This window comes from Plectropomus leopardus, chromosome 1 (assembly GCF_008729295.1).
Source record: "Plectropomus leopardus isolate mb chromosome 1, YSFRI_Pleo_2.0, whole genome shotgun sequence".
In the NCBI taxonomy this organism is placed as follows: Eukaryota; Metazoa; Chordata; class Actinopteri; order Perciformes; family Serranidae; genus Plectropomus; species Plectropomus leopardus.
In genome coordinates, this window is record NC_056463.1 from 26,862,026 (window position 1) to 26,882,490 (window position 20,465).

The window sequence follows — 20,465 nt, forward strand, 5'->3', positions numbered from 1 at the left end:
CTTTGGGTGTCAAGTTTCCTTTTGTGTAGCAGAGACGGAAATGTGTGTGCATTTTACACAGGCTGTTATTTACATCCTTCATACATCCTTTTTGGTTTATAGATGCTTTTTCAGATTTTAGATCTGCATTCCTGTTCATCATTTTCCTGTGTGAGGTCCTCCTCCGCACTGAATCTTGTGAATGTAAATTTGAACTCAGAAATATCATTAATCCCCTTTAGTATAAAAATTACTTATAATGCAATCAACCTGAAAAATCAAACACTTCATTTTTTTAAATAAAGAATCCAACTTTATACCAGAGGTGAAACCAAGTCACTGTTTTGCAAGTTACAACTAAGTCTCAAGTCCTAAGACAAGTCCCAAGTCCTAAACTTTGAGTTTTAAGTCCTAAATGAGTCATAATGCGCTCTTCAACAAATGCAATGCCAGAAATAACATATTGCATTTGCAAAAATCACTTTTATTTCATTTATATTTATTGTTAAAAAAAGTGCAACTGATCTTAAATTTAAAAAGTCGTGCTGACACTGCAGTTTCACAGCATAAAGTATGTTTAACAAGTGCTACAACAGAATTGATTTTGTATGTTTTTTGTCATGTCTTCTTGGGCTCAACTCATCTCATACTGTAAAAATGTCTTCAGTCCTCTGTCTTTGAGCTGATGTAGCTGCATGCTGCTGGGTTGAAGTGCAGGGAACCGTGTCTTGTCTGTAACTTTATCCTCCCAAACTAGCTTGAGGGAATGTTTCAAGTACTTTCAAGTCAAAAGGCTCAGGTCCAAATGATGTCCTGTGTCATTGGTGTTAAAATCCAAGTGAAGATGTAAGTCTTTATATTTTGTCAAGTTGAGCCTAAAGTCATTAAAAATATGACGATCTATAAAAAAAAAAAAAAAAGGGGGAAAAAGGAATTGTACACACTCTTATATACACTGAATATTGTTGACTTGTCCTTTATAAATAAAAGTTATAAAAAAAATTAAAAAAAATAAAAAAATATGACGATCAAACTCAAACATTATTTGGAGCACATAATCTGAAACACATTCCTCACAAGCTCAGATATCTGTAACCACACTGATGGCCGTAGCTACCATAAGGACATTAGGGTCATGTCCACATGTTTTTCCTTTGCAAATTTGTGGGGTTTTAGCAACCTGACAACAACCAACAATATAGATCAATGTGATGAAGCCGTCAGTGTTAGTTGGTAAAATGTATTCAGGTTCAATACCCAGACCAAGAGGGACACAGTTCTCTACTCATTAATGTTAGTTTTGGGGCATCCTAAAGAATTCAGACTTTTATGTTGGCAAATAGAACTTACAGAAAGTAAAATTTGACAGTTGGCCAAATAGCTAAAATATGAAACCTGCAAGTCTCTGTGTGTCTGTTACATCCTCTCACAATAGGATCAGTAGTCCCAGGATGCAGAACTATAAGTTCTCTAGTCCCTGTGAATAACAGAGAGGTGTGTGCTGGCAACCGAACAAGGTCTCTTTAAGTGTCAGGACAAGATGGTATTTCTGAGTCAGCACTAAACCTGAAGCTATATTGAGTCCGTGCTATGAAGTGAGAGCCGTGCTAAATTTGTCTGGCACTAAAATTTGAGGCGGCAATGTCAATTACTGTGTCACAGCTGTTACCAACGCTGCTTCTAAACCTGGTATCCTTTTTCTGCATTTTTCTCCTAAAGTTAGTTCTTTCGGCTACCACGAATGTGCTCTTCCAAGTTATAGCACTCTCAGTAACTCTTTCAACTTTTTCCAGTTAGTATCAGATGTGAGTCTTAACAAGAAGCATGTTACACCAACTTGGCTGCAGGGGAGACAGCAAAAACCCTGGCTAAAGGGACGAGGGCATTTAATTTAATGTGGACAAGCAGCTGATAGAAGACAGCTCATCCATTTTTTTTAATGCCCTAAATCTAATTATAATAAAAGTCAGAAAGCGGGTACAGTTACTGATGACTGCGGCATGCTACATAGCAAGGTTACAGGCTTCATCCACTGAAGACAAGTGTATTCATTCTAAGATTACCTGCCTGGACTTGTAGGCGCCACAGGCGCAAACAGCCCGTTGATTCTGTGTTCTCATGGTCACTGCCAAATTTTTACTTTTTCTTTTCAATGAAAAACACCACTGTCACAACACACGTTTGCTGTGTTACTCCACCGATGGAAAATGACACACCAATGACATGCTGTAACAAGGACGGTGCACAGTGACTAAACACACTCATCATGATATTTTTACATGACCTCACCAATAAGCTCCGCACATCTAAACCCTTCTGAGCATCATTAGGTTGAATTACAGTAAGAGATGAAGTTTGACTCAGATGGATTACATAGAACAACATACTTCCTCCTCGATGCTTTAATTATTGAGGAAGAAGTGAGGAATTCCAGTCTAGACACTAACAATGAAATCATCACAGCACTCCCATTTTTGTCTGGGAGCTGCTCACCCAGCTGTCTCAACACATCTATAATGAACAGCTCTGGGCTTTATTTGCGGCCTGACACCACAGCAGCAAGGTTTGACTCAACTGTGCTTTCTCTGTTTGGTCTAGAAACTGATAAAATTCTGTCAAAATAAAGCTTGAATGATAGCAGTCACTCAATTACAGAAGAGAAACCAAACTATGAGCTGTGAAACACCACAGAAACACAAAGACTGTATTTAGATTCATGAGCTCTGTTCACAACATAAATCAGTAATGCATACAGAGCCATCAACAGACAATGGTCACCTAATGAAATAAAACCTCAAAGGTCTTTAAACTTCGACAGTGGCTATTAAAAAAGCTGTAACATCATTGTTACAGGGCTCATACTTCCCTGCATGATGGGAATAGTGGGAATTCTGAGAGTTGTTTCAGTTACGGCACCCATCAGCATAAATTTGATACAAAGTGAAAAATTTCTTCAATGAAAGGACCAATTAAAACACTGATGTCTCAAGTCTGGAAATTAAAAGCGAAAAAAGGAGCTCATTTTTAATAGATTTTAGAATGCCACATTCCCCTGCATACATGTGAATAAAGCAATGTGATAAAAAGCTCAGAGGAAGCCATGAAAATGACCACTCAGTCTTTACTGCAGCCAAAAATACTGTAAACATGTTGTCGATGAACAATGGCCATGGGAAGAGACTGTAAAAATCACAAACTGAGTTATAATAAAAAAATAAAAAAGACCTCTGTTTGCACAATAGAGAACTCGAGGCCTAAATATTTCAGAATTACTTACAGACCCCTGAATTAAAGCCCTAAATCTAAATCTGAGTATATCATTAATTGTTGGACAGATACAATGTGTCGATGTTCATCTCTCTATCTATCCAGGGTGCTAGGGTGACATGGATTGCGCCATGAGCCTCTCTGATCTCTGCATATGACAGGCATGCCTGGCTGGCTGCTTAATACTTCACAAAACACATGGTGGGATGACAACACAGTGACAGCTGACTGCCTTAAAAAGCTCCATTGGGCTGGACCACCAAAGAAATAAACTGTAGGAGAAAAAAAACACAGAATAAAGGCATAAAAAACTTCATGTAAAAAGTCGATGTTATGAATAAATAATCTTAAAACAAAAAAACATTAGTTACAAAAACACTTTGAGACCAATTTGTTAGATCCTCCAAGAGTGTTTCTGTATCAGCTGTTCTAACCAAGAAACATTTATTGTTACCTCGAGATTTATTTTGATGTGTGATTGATCAAAACTTATGGAGTAATGATGTGTTTTGGTTTGATATATTGTTTACTTTGCTTGTTTTTCTTCTTTTCCCCAAAAATTAATTTCACAAAGGAACCACACTGATATGCTGTTAAAGAAAGCTAATGCCCCCATTGTAAAAATCAGGCTCAGTGAGGGTGGGAGTCGCTATAAGGGCCATGGACAGAGTCAAGCAGGTGGCCCTCAAACAGCAAGATCCCAAAAATACACTCTCAACATAACACAAGCAGAACAGTGGAGACGAGGGTGGAGAGGGTGGAAGCTAAAGGAGGCTCTGTAGAGAACAACAAAATGCTGTTAGTGTGGGTTGTTTTGCCTCATGGACAAGAAGACACAGCTTTTACATATAGTATTACATAACACTGTGTGTGTGTGTGTACATCATGTATCTTAATTTCGCCCATTAACTCATATTTAGCCATACTTGGAGCTTGATTCTTCTTCTCAAAGTACAATTTCCCCAACATGTATAAACATGTACTACTGTATTCAATTGTAAACTATTATTGAGCAACTGTCTACTCGTCCTGACCACAGGTTGTGTGTGACAGCTGCGGCTGTGCCAGTGACCCTGTGAACTATCGCAGAGGTGCAGTGAGGGGGGCTGTCGAAATGCCACAGCTTCTGTATCTTCCACTGTGCACGCCACTATATCCACTGCGGCCCACTTGAGATGTATTTCTCATTGCTCAGATGGGAGCAGGACGAGCTTGATGATATACCTCTACAGACAGCAAAGCCTATCTGATTGCTGTTCGGATGTTGAAGTATGCTGAGAGGGGAGCTGCTGAAATGATCCCTGGAAGACAAACAAGCCATACTGGCTAATATGACACCCCACAGAGGGAGAAAAACTTTCACAGGGGCTTATCTAATCAGATATATTTGTTTTGTATGAATAGCTCTGATGCATGGAGTGCTTTTACAATTCTGTCTGTTAGCTCTGTTGAAATGCTGAAATTTGTTATCAGCGCATGATTTATTAGTGTCTAATGTTTGTTCTGGCACAGTTAGATGTAAAAAGTATAAATTATTGTAAGACAATACTCAAATTATGCCTGTTGTTCTCACGTGTTCTCTAGTTTATTTTCCAGGGTGATAATAAGGTCACAAATATCAACATGTCTCTCCCAAATAGACCCCCTCAGAAGAGCTACTACTTCTTTGAGGTCTTGACACTCCTCTTCCTGCCTGTCACTTGGATGGTGTTAGAAATAGGAGTGGACTGAGAAGTCCTGTTGTGAGGGGGGTGTGCCCTCCTGACGTCTATAACCCATGTTTGGTCATAGAAGTAGTCAAATGTCATGAAAGGGCGAATCACTGAAGAGATCCAGAAAAAAGACAGATCCCACGTTGACAAACAGCTGCAGTTGTTTCCAAAAAAGTATTGGGTATCCAGTAACTGCCGAGCCAAACTACATATTTGACTCACTACAATCCAGGCGAGCTCGCACTCCAGCTTGGCGTTCAGTGTGGTTCAGACGCTCCCATCGTTTCTTTCAGTTTCTTTTGTTTTTGGTTTTGCGCGGACACCGCCGACACTAAGCAGCCATGGATGCCATCAAGAAGAAGATGCAGATGCTCAAGCTCGACAAGGAGAACGCCTTGGATAGAGCTGAGCAGGCCGAGTCAGACAAGAAAGCAGCTGAGGACAGGAGCAAACAGGTAGGCATCCAGTGTGAAACGCGCTCTGGTGTTTTTACGCACCGGTGCCTAGTGGCACGGTGCGCCTGGCGCTACGGGGTCCCTGCATGTCCCCTGTCTGGTGACTGAAAAGCTAAAACATTTGTCTTCATGTAATTATATTAACTTTTGAAAGTCTTAATAATGTGCTTGTTTTATTTTTTTTAATTTTAAATCATAATCGGGCTGCACGAAGTTGGCAACAAAAGGGGAATATGTTACAATTATTGTTGAATTCCTCATGATTTAGCCGTAATGCCTAATAATACGCATGTTCTGACAACTTATAATGATTGTATTTCTTGATGGATTACATAGAGTTTATTATGCAAAGCAAACGTTTCTTATTTTCTCGCCTTAGAGATTGTTTACTGGTACTGCGAGGTGTTACATACCTGGTGTGATTGAGTCTGAGAGTAATGATGACTGGCTGTCTATGTGTTCGTAAATCTCCTCTCGTTTCTCTGTAATCAAGCTTGAGGATGACCTGGTCGCACTGCAGAAGAAGCTGAAGTCAACTGAGGATGAGTTGGACAAGTACTCTGAAGCCTTGAAGGATGCCCAGGAGAAACTGGAACTGGCTGAGAAGAAAGCCACAGATGTGAGTTTGGGCTGACAGTACCAGTGTCTGGTGGAGAAGCCCCAATGAGTCACACATTACTTAATGTTTTGACCTTGAACCACCTCTTGGGTCCCCTCAGGAAATTAAGATTGCCAGCCCCCATACAGATTAACACTGATGATTAAATTATGCAATAATCAATTAGAGGAGACCAATGGGCAGTATAAGAGGAAAATATGGATAGTTAAATTTAGCTCTTGTGCTGTATATGGTCAGGTCACTGCTCACTGGCTTACCAGTGCATTCCACAGCCATTTGGATGAATCTGAGGACCAGTGTAGGGTTTCACTGGGGCATTTTACAAGAATATTCTGGTGTGTTCAATCCTCGACAGATTTGTGGTTGTTCTGGTTTCAGTTGGCAGTTATGTCTGATCCTGATATAGTTACCACTTTATTGAATTAGTTTAATGTTACACCAATTACGCCTCAGTTACACTTGATTGATAGTAACTGATGAATTAAGTACAAGATGACATAACATAAACTTTGTTTCCCAATATGGACTTTGTTGTTTGAGTGTTTGACAGGGAAACGTACAGAAAAGGAAACAAGTACAAAAACAGATGCATACCACAGATCAGAGAAGAAGCCTAAAAATTAGACTTAATATACATTTTGAGTACATATACAAAATGAAACACATTCAGTTAAACAGAGGTACAAAGTACACCATGGACAAATAGTAAGTACAGAAGCGCCTCTATTCAATAACTTGGAATCCCAAATACAAGTGAAACATAATTAAATTGCAATTCATAAATAGATAAATACAAACAAATGCACTGGAATTTAATAATGGTAGATAAAGTGTCTTGTGTCTGCAGACAGCAGTGTTAGCAGCACGATGTACATGTATTGCATTTGTAGCAGGAAAACAAAGTGGGTGAGGTTCAAAGAGGGCAGGACAGAACAGTTGGGGAACATAATTATTATTACTATTAGAGAGAAGAAGATTTATGTTGTGTTTATTAATAAGACTATTAATTGTGTGTACACAGTTGTAATTTAGCTCATGACTTTATTATTTTTTAAAGTAAACTTTATCAAATAAATAATACAATGACACAATAGTGACAGACAAAAATTGAAAAATAAGGAAATAAAACACATGCACGCACACACACACAAACAACAAGACAGAGACAGTATTTTAAAATCATGTAGACAGGTTCATGAATGGGGGGTTATAATGATATATGATAGATACATATATATTATTTACATGTTTCAAAGACTGCATTAGACTAAATCTATCCGAAAAAACTACTTGTCAACAGGGGGATGATTTGGCAAATTTAGATTTGTTTAGATTATGTGTAGATTTGTTTATATGAAATGTTTGCTTTCAAAAAAAAAAATCTTTGAGATTGATTTCTCAGCGTGACCAGTATTCTTTAAAATATATATTTCCAAATCTGTCTAAAATTGAATAGAATGTGAAAAACTCAACCAGACTGTACTTAATTTATCTGCATAGGTGGGTGGCAGCAGTGTGACTTTTTTATTTTAACAACATGACCCTGCCTCGAGCCTCCCTGGGTGACTGAGGGAAATTGCATGACCCTCCCTTTACCATGAATAACCATATTTCACAGTTTATGGCTGTGATAAATGGTGTGATTTTGGAGATTTGTAAAGAAAAAAAGCTTTTAAAACCCACTTGCATGTTTTGGGGGTTCTGAGGATATTTAAAAATATATATATTATATGACCATTTACAGTCTACCTCCCCAGTGCTTCGAACAAACAAACAAAAATTGGAGTGCCTCTCCAGTTTCGCACAACCCATCTCCTCTCATGAATAATGAACAGTCTCTATAACAAATGTCACAGATTTATTAACCCTTTGAAACCTGTGAAATTTGGTTTGATTTCTTTCAAAAACATGGGTCAAAAAGCAATGAGCAACTTAAGAAGAAATTAGTAAAAAGAACATTAAAATCACCTGAAAATTAGCAAATAAATAAATGAATTTAAAAAAAAATAAAATGAAACAAGAAATCAACTGAATTAAAATCATAAAAATATAATAGTTCTGTAAAATTATTTTTTCCCTATCTTTTTTTGAATGAATTCCAAAATCTACTAATTTCGTGGAATTTGTGTGAGTCATGTTGTCACGTTGCTTATTGCCTTTCCCCCCCATGTGTTTGAAAGAAATCAAACCAATTTGCCTGGTGTTTAAAGGTCTAATTATCTTTGAAAGGCATCTGAAAGCAGTACAATAAAACTAACGTTTCAAAAGGGTTAAATCAAAATGCACATTTTTCATCCAAGTCAAGAAATCTTGACAACATTACATGAGGAGGGTAGAAACTTGGCTCACTAGCTGAATCAGAAATGTTTGGGGCTGTAATTTTGATAGGGTCAGCTCAATTTACCAGGAGGGGATGCCCTCAAAACCCGTCATGAGTTTACACAACCTAACAGATAGAAAGAATAAAAAAAATGATAATACCTACTTTGAAAAGGAAAAAAAAACTGGAAATAAACACAACTGATACATTGTTTTTATTCATATGATACATTTTATTACTTGCGTGTAAAATCAAGTACTTCCGGGATGGATGGCACGTCCCAATCCTCATCAGCGGTTGATTAAAGGCGGTGGGGGCAGGGATCAAACGCGCCGCATCTCCAAGTGTGTGTGTGTGTGTGTGTGCGTGTGTGTCTGCGCTGAAGCAGACAGCCGACACCGACCCGAGGGAAAAGTAGCTTAGCTGAGACACAAAAAAACGAGCAAAAAATGGCCGGTGGGAGCTCTCTGGAAGCTGTGAAAAAGAAAATCAAGTCGCTGCAGGACCAGGCCGATGCGGCGGAGGACCGGGCAGCGTTACTACAGCGGGACCTGAACCAGGAGCGGAGCGCGAGGGAAGCAGTAAGCCGCCCTGCTAATTATTTAAGGCAATTAGTCCCCAGGCTGTCGACGGCATTAGGCGTAAATCTGGTCAAAAAGCGTGGCTGCTAGGCCCAGACAGCGACGGTTTATGCTCAAATGCATGCACGCTTGAGATTAGCCCACTGTGGGATGCGAGTAAACGCTGTGTTGATGAAAGGACACCACCCGGACTCGCCCCGAATAAACAAACAGCTCTGTTAACAAGTATCATGAGGCTAATGTTGCTGCAGCACCTCAGCTCCTGACACCAAAAACTCCCGCAGCTACTAGCTAGTAGGAGCACAGGGAAGCTGCTTTTTCTCTCTTCAAAATACAAAATTGTAACCATGTTTTGCGGTCAATTTATTCTTGGGTCAAGATACTGTAACAAAGTGATAGGATATTTCAGGCTCGACTGTAAATAAGGGTTGATAAATTGGTCTAAAATTGTTTTTACAGGCACTGCTAACATGTATTAAGATTAAAATGTGTGTTAAAAGAGGAACAATGCCACCCTCTCTCAGTCTGTATATAAAAAATGGACACCAGAGCCTGCATCTCTCCCTTGGGGCTTGTCTCTGACCCAGCCCAGGCCCCTCCTTGGAGAGTATGGGATGGTGTTGTGAGCCAGTTCAAACGTGATTTTGGCCTATCCAAATGAACTTGATTTGACTGTATGATTGTGGTGTTGTGTTCTCCCTAGGCTGAGGGTGATGTAGCTTCCCTGAACAGACGTATCCAGCTGGTTGAGGAGGAGTTGGACCGTGCTCAGGAGCGTCTGGCCACGGCACTGACCAAGCTGGAGGAGGCCGAGAAGGCTGCTGATGAGAGCGAGAGGTGGGTACCTTTGCACCTGGAAAACAGACGTGTCTTGGTCAACACAGTCTGCTCATGAGCCAGCCCCTCTGTCAATGCTTGGTGTTATACAGGAAAGTCACGGTTGTAGTCTTCATATACAGAACCTCGCATTTTGTCAGGTTTTTTGTTCTCCATCATCTCACAGTGTTTGTGTGAAATATACAGTACTGTGCAAAAGTCTTAGGCTACCATAGATTTGTTGTTTTTGTAAAGTTCTAATGGGGGTATATACATATTTATTTCTCAGTATCTTTATTCAAAAAAAAAAAATACAGAGAACATATACAGTGCATTAAACCACCAAAAACGGTGGAACAAAATGGCCTCTTCAGACTGCAGTTGATATTTAGTTTGGCACATGGAATCATAAACCATAGAAAAACGTTATGTTTTAAATACACCGGAAGATTATTATTGTAAATCTCATATTATCTGCTCAAGAGAGTTCATGACATGCTAAGTGGAAAGGGAGGTTGCACTAAATACTTGCAACTTTAGCCTGATGAAGCTGTTTTATTGTGGAATATTTGCATTTTAAATACTGAATACATATTTCCTGTATGTTCTGAGTGTATTTTAGTAAAGAGACTACTGAGAAATAAATATGTGCGATCATTGTAACCTTACTAAAATAACATAGTTTAAGGTGGCCTAAGACATTTGTATAGCACTGTTCATTGAAGAGTGAGGGGTTAGGACAGGATTTTGACATCCAGTCCTCAGTCACTCCACTGCATCAGTTCACATGCCCTTTCAAACTTTTGGAGCAGAGTGATCATGCTGCCTCTAAATGCCTTTAAAACAAATAAGAAAGCAAGATTTATTACTCTAGCTCTGACATGTTAGATTCTGCTAAACTACTGTTTGCTTAAAAAAAAGAAAAAATCACAATTTGCACCTGATTCATGCTGTTGGAGTACCACCCCTAACATTGCAGTCAGTGCTGCCACTGGTGGCTAGAAGTCATATTGCACTAATGCTCAGAGGTGTGGCACTGAATAGCAACGAGGATAGAAAATTAGTTTTCTTAGATGATGTTTTGCATAATAACATGTTTGCATAATTTTAGATATCCACATTTCTGCAGTTAAACTCATCCCGACCAATACTGGAAAGCAGAGCTGTAGCATTCTGATAGTAACTTAAAGATTTACGACAACTGCAAGCTCTTGCAGCAGGAATAATACAGTCAAACTCCTCGCTATGGGTGTGTGTCATGCAGTATTTGGTGTTTATTCAAACATGACTGCCTACACATAGTCATCATGTACATAGTGTAGTCCACTTGGGGTGTAATGATAATATAATAGTAAAAACATTGAAACATAAAGTCATCTTAAAGATACGCCTTCATTTGTTAATTCTCGTGGTACATCTTTGGTCACAGTGTCCTTCCTTCCTAAACATTATAACGTGGCAGATGATGCCAGCCAAGAAAATCATGTAATATTGACCCCAGGCCCCTGAATAAATTGAATTGAAATTGTATCATGGCAAACTTTTGTAATATCAGCAAATATCACATTGTTGTACGAAGAATCCATATAATAATGTATCAGGATGAAACTTTGATTTACAAAATGGCACGCTGCTGTGTCTGTTAAGTATCCAGACAGATTGTCCAGATGTGTGAATGTATGTTAAAGTGTATGCAGTCTTAAAACTCAGACCACTTTCTAACCAATGTGTGGCGTCAGTAGGAACCATGTGCTTTGTGAAAACTTTATTTTAAGCCACTTAAAATGGAGTTTCTTATCTTTGTCGGTCATAATTGTATTATTATTGTTATTATCAGGGATTTCTCAAAACATTTTGGCCCGCTGTTGTGCCTTACTATTTTTGCCATACTCTTTTCTTCCCCTCAGAGGCATGAAGGTCATTGAGAACAGGGCAATGAAGGACGAGGAGAAGATGGAGCTGCAGGAGATCCAGCTGAAGGAGGCCAAACACATTGCAGAGGAGGCTGACCGCAAATACGAGGAGGCATGTTTCTCAGCTGTTCACTGAACTTTGGGCTCTGCATTTTCCACATTCTTTTAGCTAAATGTAACAGCTGACAACAATGGACACTTTCAGTCAGCTACATATTATTGCCATGAGCCATCAATAAAAGTAACGGTTGTAGAAGAAATGAAATTCCGTCCGACTGCTGATCGTTTAACTAAAGTCTGTGTTGTGAATTCAGGTGGCCCGTAAGCTGGTGATCATTGAGAGTGACTTGGAACGTACAGAGGAGCGCGCTGAGCTGTCTGAGAGGTAACCACTTCCTTCCCCTTCCTCTACATCTGTTCCTCTAAGTCCAAACTTTTAAAGATATATTGCAGACAAACAGTTTGTATTTTTTCTTTGTTTATCTGTGGCATCTTCCCGCTTGTTCAATGGGACCATAAATCGATAGCAAATGCTCTGAGCTTGAGGAGGAGCTGAAAACCGTACAGAACAACCTGAAGTCTCTGGAGGCTCAGGCAGAGAAGGTAAGGTGGCTGCCCAGGACGATACACTACAAATAATCCACAGTATAAACCTTTGAAATGTGTTCAAAACTCTCGTGTATATGTGTCTCACTCTGGCCTTTGTATACAACCACAGTACTCACAGAAGGAGGACAAGTACGAGGAGGAGATCAAGGTTCTTACAGACAAGTTGAAGGAGGTGAGTTAAACTTCAGTCTGCAAAACTGATTGATTGATGTCTTTATTTTTAACATGAAAATACAACAAAAGCAGCCATTCAAAGCATATGAATAACAAAAGGAAAAAAATGAAGATAAACATATTAAATTCCATCCACAAAGTGCCTCAATTTAAATGTGAAAATGAGTAGGAGTAAGTGTAAACTTATTTAATCCTGCCCCTTTACTCAATAATTAAGTTATCCTAATCATGTCATATATGTACTGATGTATACATATACTACCTGTTTCAATACATCTGATATACAATAATATATCTTTAAATGTACAAAATATAAATATACTCATATACTCATGTACATTCATTTGATCAAACTACATATTTACAAATAGCTACGTTCCTATCTAAATATAAATATACTAGTGAGACTTCTGAACAAATTAATAAATAAATACATAAATATATATATATATCATCCTGCACTTTTTAATGTAGGTATTCTGCAGTTTTGCAGAGCTTGACACTGATGATTTAAAATATTAGAAGTGATATTATGTTTTCTTTTTACAGCAGTGAAGCGTCTTTTATGCTTGTAGGGCTGTGCCTAGTAATGTAAAGCTCTTAATGTGAATTGTTAATGTAAATGCATAATGTGACTTGTTAATGTTTGACTGTGTTCCTCCACTCAGGCTGAGACTCGTGCTGAGTTCGCTGAGAGATCAGTCGCCAAGCTTGAGAAGACCATTGATGACTTGGAAGGTATGAATCGTTTCCACTTGATTTTTTTTTTTTTTTTGGCATTAGATAAAGTTCTTAAGAAATGTAGGGGTGTCTACATAAACATAAAGAAATCTTTGTCAGGCAGTTTTCAGCTTTCCTTGTAAAGTCTTCTTACAGTATAATACAATAAACACCAGTTTTCTCTAATTTCTTAAGGGGATGCTCGTAAAAGAAAGAGTGCCTCTTTTGTAAACACTGGTGCCATGTGAGGTTATTTATCAGGGCAACAGAGTGTTAAATAGACCTCAGGACAAATATCTTCACTGTCAGTCGTCTATTGGGGGGGAAAAAACAAAGCAGTGATCCACAGAAGCCGGCGTGATATTATTCATGTTGGCAACATTTCTCACCACAATGCTGTTTGGCATTCTGGTGTAGTGACTGTTCAAGGCCAGCTCGTCCCTAGCAGTCCTCTCAGGGTCATGGAACATGTGATGCCGTTTCTCAGTGACTCCTCAGGAATCTGACACAACATCAGCAGCTGTTCATGTGCACTTCCTATTTCTGTCCTGCTTCTTTCAGTTTCTCTATTTGTGTTTTCCCCTTTTTTGGCTGCTGTTCTCTGACACTATTGTTTTTCTGTTGTCTTTGCGTTTGACTTTCAAATCCTTCACTGCCACCTCACAATTATTACCACACAATAGATGAGCTGTATGCCCAGAAACTGAAGTACAAGGCCATCAGCGAGGAGCTGGACCACGCCCTCAACGACATGACCTCCATGTAATTCACCATATGCTTGTTTTTGTGTTGTGCCTTAGAGCTCAACCCCACTAACCACTGTTACCAATGTACAATAGCTCCCTCTTGTGGCATGTTTGAGTGCAGTGATTTGTATTTGGCCAAATTGTAGACGGGCTGACTTCAACAACAAATTCTCCTTTCCTGCTGGTCTAACCTTGTGTGTGTGTGTGTGTGTGTGTGTGTGTGTGTGTGTCTGTGTGTGTGTCTGTGTGTCTGTCTGTGTGTCTGTGTGTGTCTGTCTGTCTGTCTGTCTGTCTGTGAGAACTTAAGGTGTTTTGGATATATTTTGACTTGCTTCTTAGGCTAGGTTTCTTTTCGTTGCCTACTAACCACACTTCATAGTAACATTGTTCTCTCACCCTCCCGATAGACTGCCACTTTGTTCTTAAGATTCACTTTCTCTAGCTTTTTTTTCTCATTTCTGTATCCTTTTTTCCTTCTTTGTTGTGTGTGACATTTATCTTCCATTCCTCCTTTTTATATCTCCAACACTTTTGTTGTCTCCTTTTTTTTCACAGCTAAATTTTTACACCCCTCACCTCAGAAGCTGGTTGAACGTCATCATCTCTCTCCTGTGCAGCGCAGCCCGACTTTCTGTCTCTGTATTTCCTTACTGCCCCGTCACTTCTGCACACTGGGCTGTCGCTGCCGCCATCCATTTGTTCATCTCTCATACAGACTTTTGAGCCGTATTGCTTTGTTTAAAATAAACATTCTTCCATCTATGCCAGCCCTTCCCCCTTTCTCCTGCAATGTTTCTTCATTTCCATTTGTCCTATCTTTTTTTTTTGTCTTATGTCTTTTTAATTTGTTTTGTTGAGTAGCTTTTGAATAAACTCTTAAGGCTCCCCTCCCATTCACTGTTCCTTTTTCTGTTGAGAGGACAGATTTGTTATAATGGCAGTATTAGGGTGTTAATTCTCTTATTTTTTAACCGTCTAGTGATCACGGGAAATACAACAGGTGTCCTCTGTTGTCCTTTCAAATTAGAAGAATATGGTAAAATAAGCAGCTGTTGTGATAGGTTACCCGCTTTGATAGACAGTTTATTCGGCCATTTGTGCAGCTGCTTTATGTTTTGTAATTGAAAGTTTCACAAGCTAATAGCTTGAGCACACTTTGGTAGCTAAAATGATGAACTGCGTCACCAGAGACACTGACTCAAACCTCTTAACGGTGATCTTTAGTGGCTCATCCTCCCTGAAAGATTCAATGTGTAGGATTTGGATGGATATATTGGCAGCAATGGACTATAAAATGCGTTTGTTTTTTGTGTATAATCACCTAGAGATAGGAATATTATTGCTTTATTTACCTTGGAATGAGCTGTTTATATCTACATAGGGCCACTATGTTTCTACCGTAGCCCAAAATTGAACAAAGCAAACAACGGCTCTAGATAGGGCAGTTTGCATTTTCATGTCAGCCACCGTAGTTAGTAGCCTTTCCATGATGAGTGTTGAAAAAACACTTGATTTTTAAAACGGTGAAACTGCTTGACTCAGTGTGTTTACGGGTCCATTTATTTCGTAAAGGAAGAGGCTCACAACCCTCCTGAACATCCTAATCTTAAATTATCAAAGAAAGGTGAACACACATTATTAGGTGCTGGGCTAACAGCCTGTCTGCCATGTCAAACTGCATCAGAGAAAACACAGTTTTTTAATGTGAAAAAGTAGTAAAAACCTCCTGAACAATCAACACCAAAGGAATTCTAACCAGGAGTTGACGCTGGGCTCATGGGAGAAGTTTCAGCTGGTTGCAATCTGCAGTTCTCTCCACTAGATGCCACGAAATCTCTCACACTGCTTCATTAAAGAACGGAAGCTCCATTTTAATTTTGGCTATACCTCCTTTGAAATTAATTTTAGCTTTGCAGTTTCCAGAATGATTAGCGTAACCTCAGTCGCTACGCAGAAAGTCGTTGTCTCTGAGTCCGGATTATGAATTGGTCATTTACGTATAGTCTTATCTTCAGGCTGTCCTTCATATCAGGGGAACAGAACAGTGATTTCAGTAAAGGCTACCGCAAGCTCAAAAGCAACCAAAAGAATAATTAGTAGGCGATGTTGCCATGGTAACCAGGAAAGCAGGTTGATGACCACTTGTAAGACCTTTTGGAAATGTAAATGAAAGAAAAATGGAGTAAGTTATTGCTTTAGTTTGGCGTCCATGAGATCAGCAGTTCAACAGCTTGAGTACAAAGTTGACGCTTCTGTGATTCACTTTAAAGCAGCACTAACTCTTTTTGTCTTTTGTACTAACCTGCCTTCTGTCTCTTTCCCTTTTCTCTTTACCTGCTTTCTGACTGTCAAGACCATCTATACAAGCAGCTTGAGAAAAACCGCCTTCTGACCAATGAACTGAGAGTAGCCTTAAACGAGGCCTAAGCTGGAAAGGGCTCTCGTACGCTTCCATTCTTCTGAATCTCAAATGTCCAGGCATATTGTCTAATGCTGTGATATAGAAAAAGTATAGACAACAGTGTCTATGACACAAAGCTTAAACCAAGTAATGGTTTCAACAAAATGGGAATACAATGTAAGATTTTCACATTATGCATGCTCCAACTGCAGTTTCAGACGGGAGGTCGGACAGCCTCGCTATATGAAAAGCTGGTGTGTTTACTCAGATATGGACAGGGCTGTAGCACTTCAGTTGAAATCGGCATGCTGCTGTTGCTCATGGGATGAAGGCTGTGAGGTCACCTCTGACCAACAGCTGGAGAAGGCTGAGTGTGCTGCAAGGGGTCCAGAGAATGCGTTGAAAATCCTCGAATCCCTCTCTGTGATGTTATAATTGCTAATGAGTCTTAAAAAAGGACGAGTATGAATCCTTAAAAAGTCTTAAAGGCATTAAATAAATCCATCTAAAAAAAAAAAAAAAAAGTCCTCAATTGGCATAAAAATGTCTTAAATCAATCTTTAAAGAGTGTTAAAAATGCTAAGACATAGGAGAAGGATACTATGAATCATTGAAAATCCTCCCCCCAAAAAAACCAAAAAATGGTAATATCTGTTTTTTAAATAATTTACTCGCCTCTCACATTAATGTCACACAGATCAGGATAGAAGAAGAACCACGCCAAGTTTGACCTTTTAACTTTACCAAAAGAAGTCGTGCTTTATGTTGCATTAACCTTTGGCTGAAATTGTCCCTAACCCTGAGTAATTTGTTCATGTTTTTTTCTCTCAGTGTTGGTTATTGCAAAATTAGTTTTAAATTTAATTAGCAGTGGAATTAAAAATGTCTTAAAAAGTCTTAAATCTAAGTTGCCTTAAGCTGTAGGTTATAAGATGGGAGTCTGAAACCAAACTGCCCTTTATTTCAGTGCTCATGCAGATTTGATTTGCTCTCTTGTTGCTTGTTGGAGTTTTTCTATCTGTAGCATTTCAGTCAGGACACGCCAATGTTTTCACCTTTTTTAAAAAATAAATAATAGATGTAATTTTCTTGATAGACTGCCCCTGATCTCGCAGTGAGTATGAACACGCTGAACAAACCTTCACTTCAGTTGAAATAGAAACACAGGGTGAAGGAGTATATTTTGGTGTGAAGCCACAAGGATGCAGAGCAGACTACTGGGACATTTTGAGGGAATTCACACGCCATATTTATTTATACGAGCTGGCTAGTTGTTAGAGATAGGATAGGTTGTAGTCGTAAATGAAAATGTGCCTGTTTGATAACAGAGTTGTGATCGGACAAACATCATCAGGGGTAGTTGTGGAGGGAAATAACCTGTGAAATATTAATGGGGAGAGTTTCCATAGAGATCTCTAGTTTGGAGTTAAATCGGTGCTCACAGTTCTTTTCTTGAATGACCTGACACTGCTTGAAGAGGATGCTTCGACTTGATACTCTCAGACATGAGCAATGTTTAGAACCATTTCCAAACCGCAGACCTGGCAAAGCACAATTCCTTTGTCCTAAAACCGGCTCACACAGTCTTGACTACAGCCCTGTCTATAGCTTGAGTTTAATATTTACAGTGAGTTGGCTCACACTATCAGAGTAGTAGATATGTGCATACTTAAAGAATGCAAACTGCTGTTATCGAATATATTACGGTGAGTTTTCTCACACTCATATGGTTTTTAACAACATCCAGCACACGTCTAACACTGTTTTCCTGGGCTAGAGCTTTGTCTGTTTTATATTCTGTGCATCTTTGAGCTGTTATGATTTTTAACCGATGCAATACTGTATTAACAGATAAACTCACACAAGCTAAAGAAGAGGGCCTGAGCTTAAAGCAGATGCTGGATCAGACTCTAATGGAGATGGTTAACATTTGACCCAGCTCTGCTCCTCTCCCTGCCTTGACTCATCTGCTCTGAATATGGCTGGCTCCCATATACGGCTGCTGCAGATAACATTGGGCCTTATGTTTGTACGAGTCCTCTGACCTTGTCATCATGAAGAAATGAGCTCTCCAAGGTAGCACACGTGGCTTCGGCGAGCTACAGTTAAACTACACTGTTTTTGTTACACACTGTAATCAGAGGTCAGTTAAAATTCACTGCACATCTTAAATAAGTTTACATGTACATGTTGGGACAATTTGCACTTTCTTTGGGGGAAACGTACAGCACATAATCTTCGTCAGCAAAGCCATAAGTTTAGACATGGTTATATTAAAGGGACTTTTATTATGTGTACATTTGTAAAGTTGCTTGTGTGTCTTTGTTTCTTCTGTATGGTAAACATTTATTCAGTGTCAGTAATGTTGTACACTTGCAGTTTAGCACATTCGCTTAAATGTACTGTTTGAATCAGCAAAGTAAAAACGTGTGCACGCTGTACTCACCTTTCTGTTCATGTAGAGAAACCGTTTTGTTTGATTTTGTCTCTCCCATTTTATCTCGGAAATGTAAAGATCATGAATAAACGGTTGGATCTAGTACAATTTATTTCTAGTCTGGCTTCATTGCAAATATTTCTTTGGTATCTTTATATCTCTATGCCGTCAACAGTTGTGGCTAGAGGCATGATGTTTTTGGGTTGTCTGTTCGTATGCATGAATGTCTGTCTGTCCCTCATCCAATGCTCCTGAATATGATATTACAAGAATGCCTTGAGGGAATTTCTAAAATGTTTTGCAAATGTCCACCAGGACTCGAGGATGAACTAATTAGATTTTGGTGGTCAAAGGTGGTCACTGTGACCTCAAAAAACATGTATTTGGCCATAACTCTAGAATTCATGTGCTAATTTTGAAAACATTTTATTAATGTCTAACAGGATAAAATATTGAAGTGGTGAAATTTTATTTCTAAAAGGTCAAAGATCAACTTCACTGTGAAATGATGTTATATAATACTTTCCTGAGCATTTTTCAACATCATAACTCAGGAACAGAAGGGGAGACATTTGGATGCTAGTTGATGAAACTGAAACTGAACTGATTGTTATAGATTCTTTTTCTTTTTCTCTTTTATTTGCGCAGTAAAAACAAAACAGAACAACAACATTAAAACAGAGGCAGATTGTGCAGGTTAGATACAGAAAAACCCTAGAGGCTTATGAGAGAATCTCACTTTAAAATGGATTATAAAAAAACATGGAATCCTACAATATCAAGAAATAAAAAGAACTGTGCTGCTGGATTAAAAGTGTATGTCAGCATCCTTTTTTAAGAAGTTAGAAGTTAGTTTGCAGCAACATCCGTATTAGGACCTCTGTCATGGCTACATAAGAGTCTGGATCGACAAGGATGTAAACAGTAACTGCAACATGAGTGATTCACGGAGGCATACAACCCCAAGACAGTAATTCTACTTTTAATCTGTAAAGACAAAATAGGGGTGAATGAACGATGTCAAAAGCTAATCATTTATTTAGGCAATGCAAAATAAAGCACTAAACTTTCACAGTGGTATTGTCACTTGTATTTTAAATAAGAGCTATACCATGGTGCTGTGGACAACTTGAACTATAAACTTATTTTTATGCAGATCACCACCAGTGCGGTGAAACCTGACTCTAATGTATCATTAGGCAGTTGTTCCCAGCCTTTTTGTGCTTGTGATGCTTTAACATGAAACAATGTCTACTTATGACCTCTTATCACAGGTTATGGTCTCAGTGTGGACATGATTTGTAACCTGTTAAACCAATAGGGATTCCTCTCTGAAATCATTTATTTTTTTTAAAGAACTTTAAAAGTGCTAAAGAGGTAAATGTTTGAGCATTTTACATTTCACACTGACAATACCACAGATAAACATAACAACAAACAGTTAATCTTGATGGTATAACTGAACATGGTGAAGAAACAAAATGGTCATCCTATTAATAGAAATGAACCTTAACATAAAATTGTTCACCACTGAATGATTCAATCACATTTCCAACAAATTCATAGCAGACACTAGACTTTGAGTTTTATACAAATAATTCTTAATGAACATAAATCATTGTCTGACCGTGAATCCCATATTATCCATTCTGTACTTTCACCTGTTTAATTCCAAAAAAAAAAAAAAAGATATCTGATGATTTACCTACCCGGTTT

The 20,465-nt window shown here is 38.7% G+C and overlaps 1 protein-coding gene across 6 annotated transcripts; it reads left to right on the forward strand.

Annotated features, from left to right (window-relative positions):
• The first annotated feature begins 5,088 nt into the window (after positions 1 to 5,088).
• On the forward strand, positions 5,089 to 18,857 carry LOC121960605 (tropomyosin alpha-1 chain-like). 6 transcript variants are annotated; one of them, XM_042510666.1, is made up of 10 exons: positions 5,092 to 5,413; positions 5,907 to 6,032; positions 9,637 to 9,770; positions 11,657 to 11,774; positions 11,977 to 12,047; positions 12,190 to 12,265; positions 12,381 to 12,443; positions 13,114 to 13,183; positions 13,849 to 13,927; positions 14,467 to 14,552. In XM_042510666.1, the coding sequence occupies exons 1-10, from the start codon at positions 5,300 to 5,302 to the stop codon at positions 14,468 to 14,470; spliced, it is 855 nt and encodes a 284-aa protein (XP_042366600.1). In that variant the 5' UTR covers positions 5,092 to 5,299; the 3' UTR covers positions 14,471 to 14,552. The 6 variants fall into 6 exon arrangements, with proteins under 6 accessions (XP_042366364.1, XP_042366527.1, XP_042366600.1 ...); XM_042510430.1 differs by lacking the exon at positions 13,849 to 13,927 and having other exon boundaries at positions 5,089 to 5,413; positions 14,467 to 18,155; XM_042510593.1 differs by lacking the exons at positions 13,849 to 13,927; positions 14,467 to 14,552 and adding an exon at positions 18,164 to 18,857 and having other exon boundaries at positions 5,091 to 5,413.
• Positions 18,858 to 20,465: the final 1,608 nt, after the last annotated feature.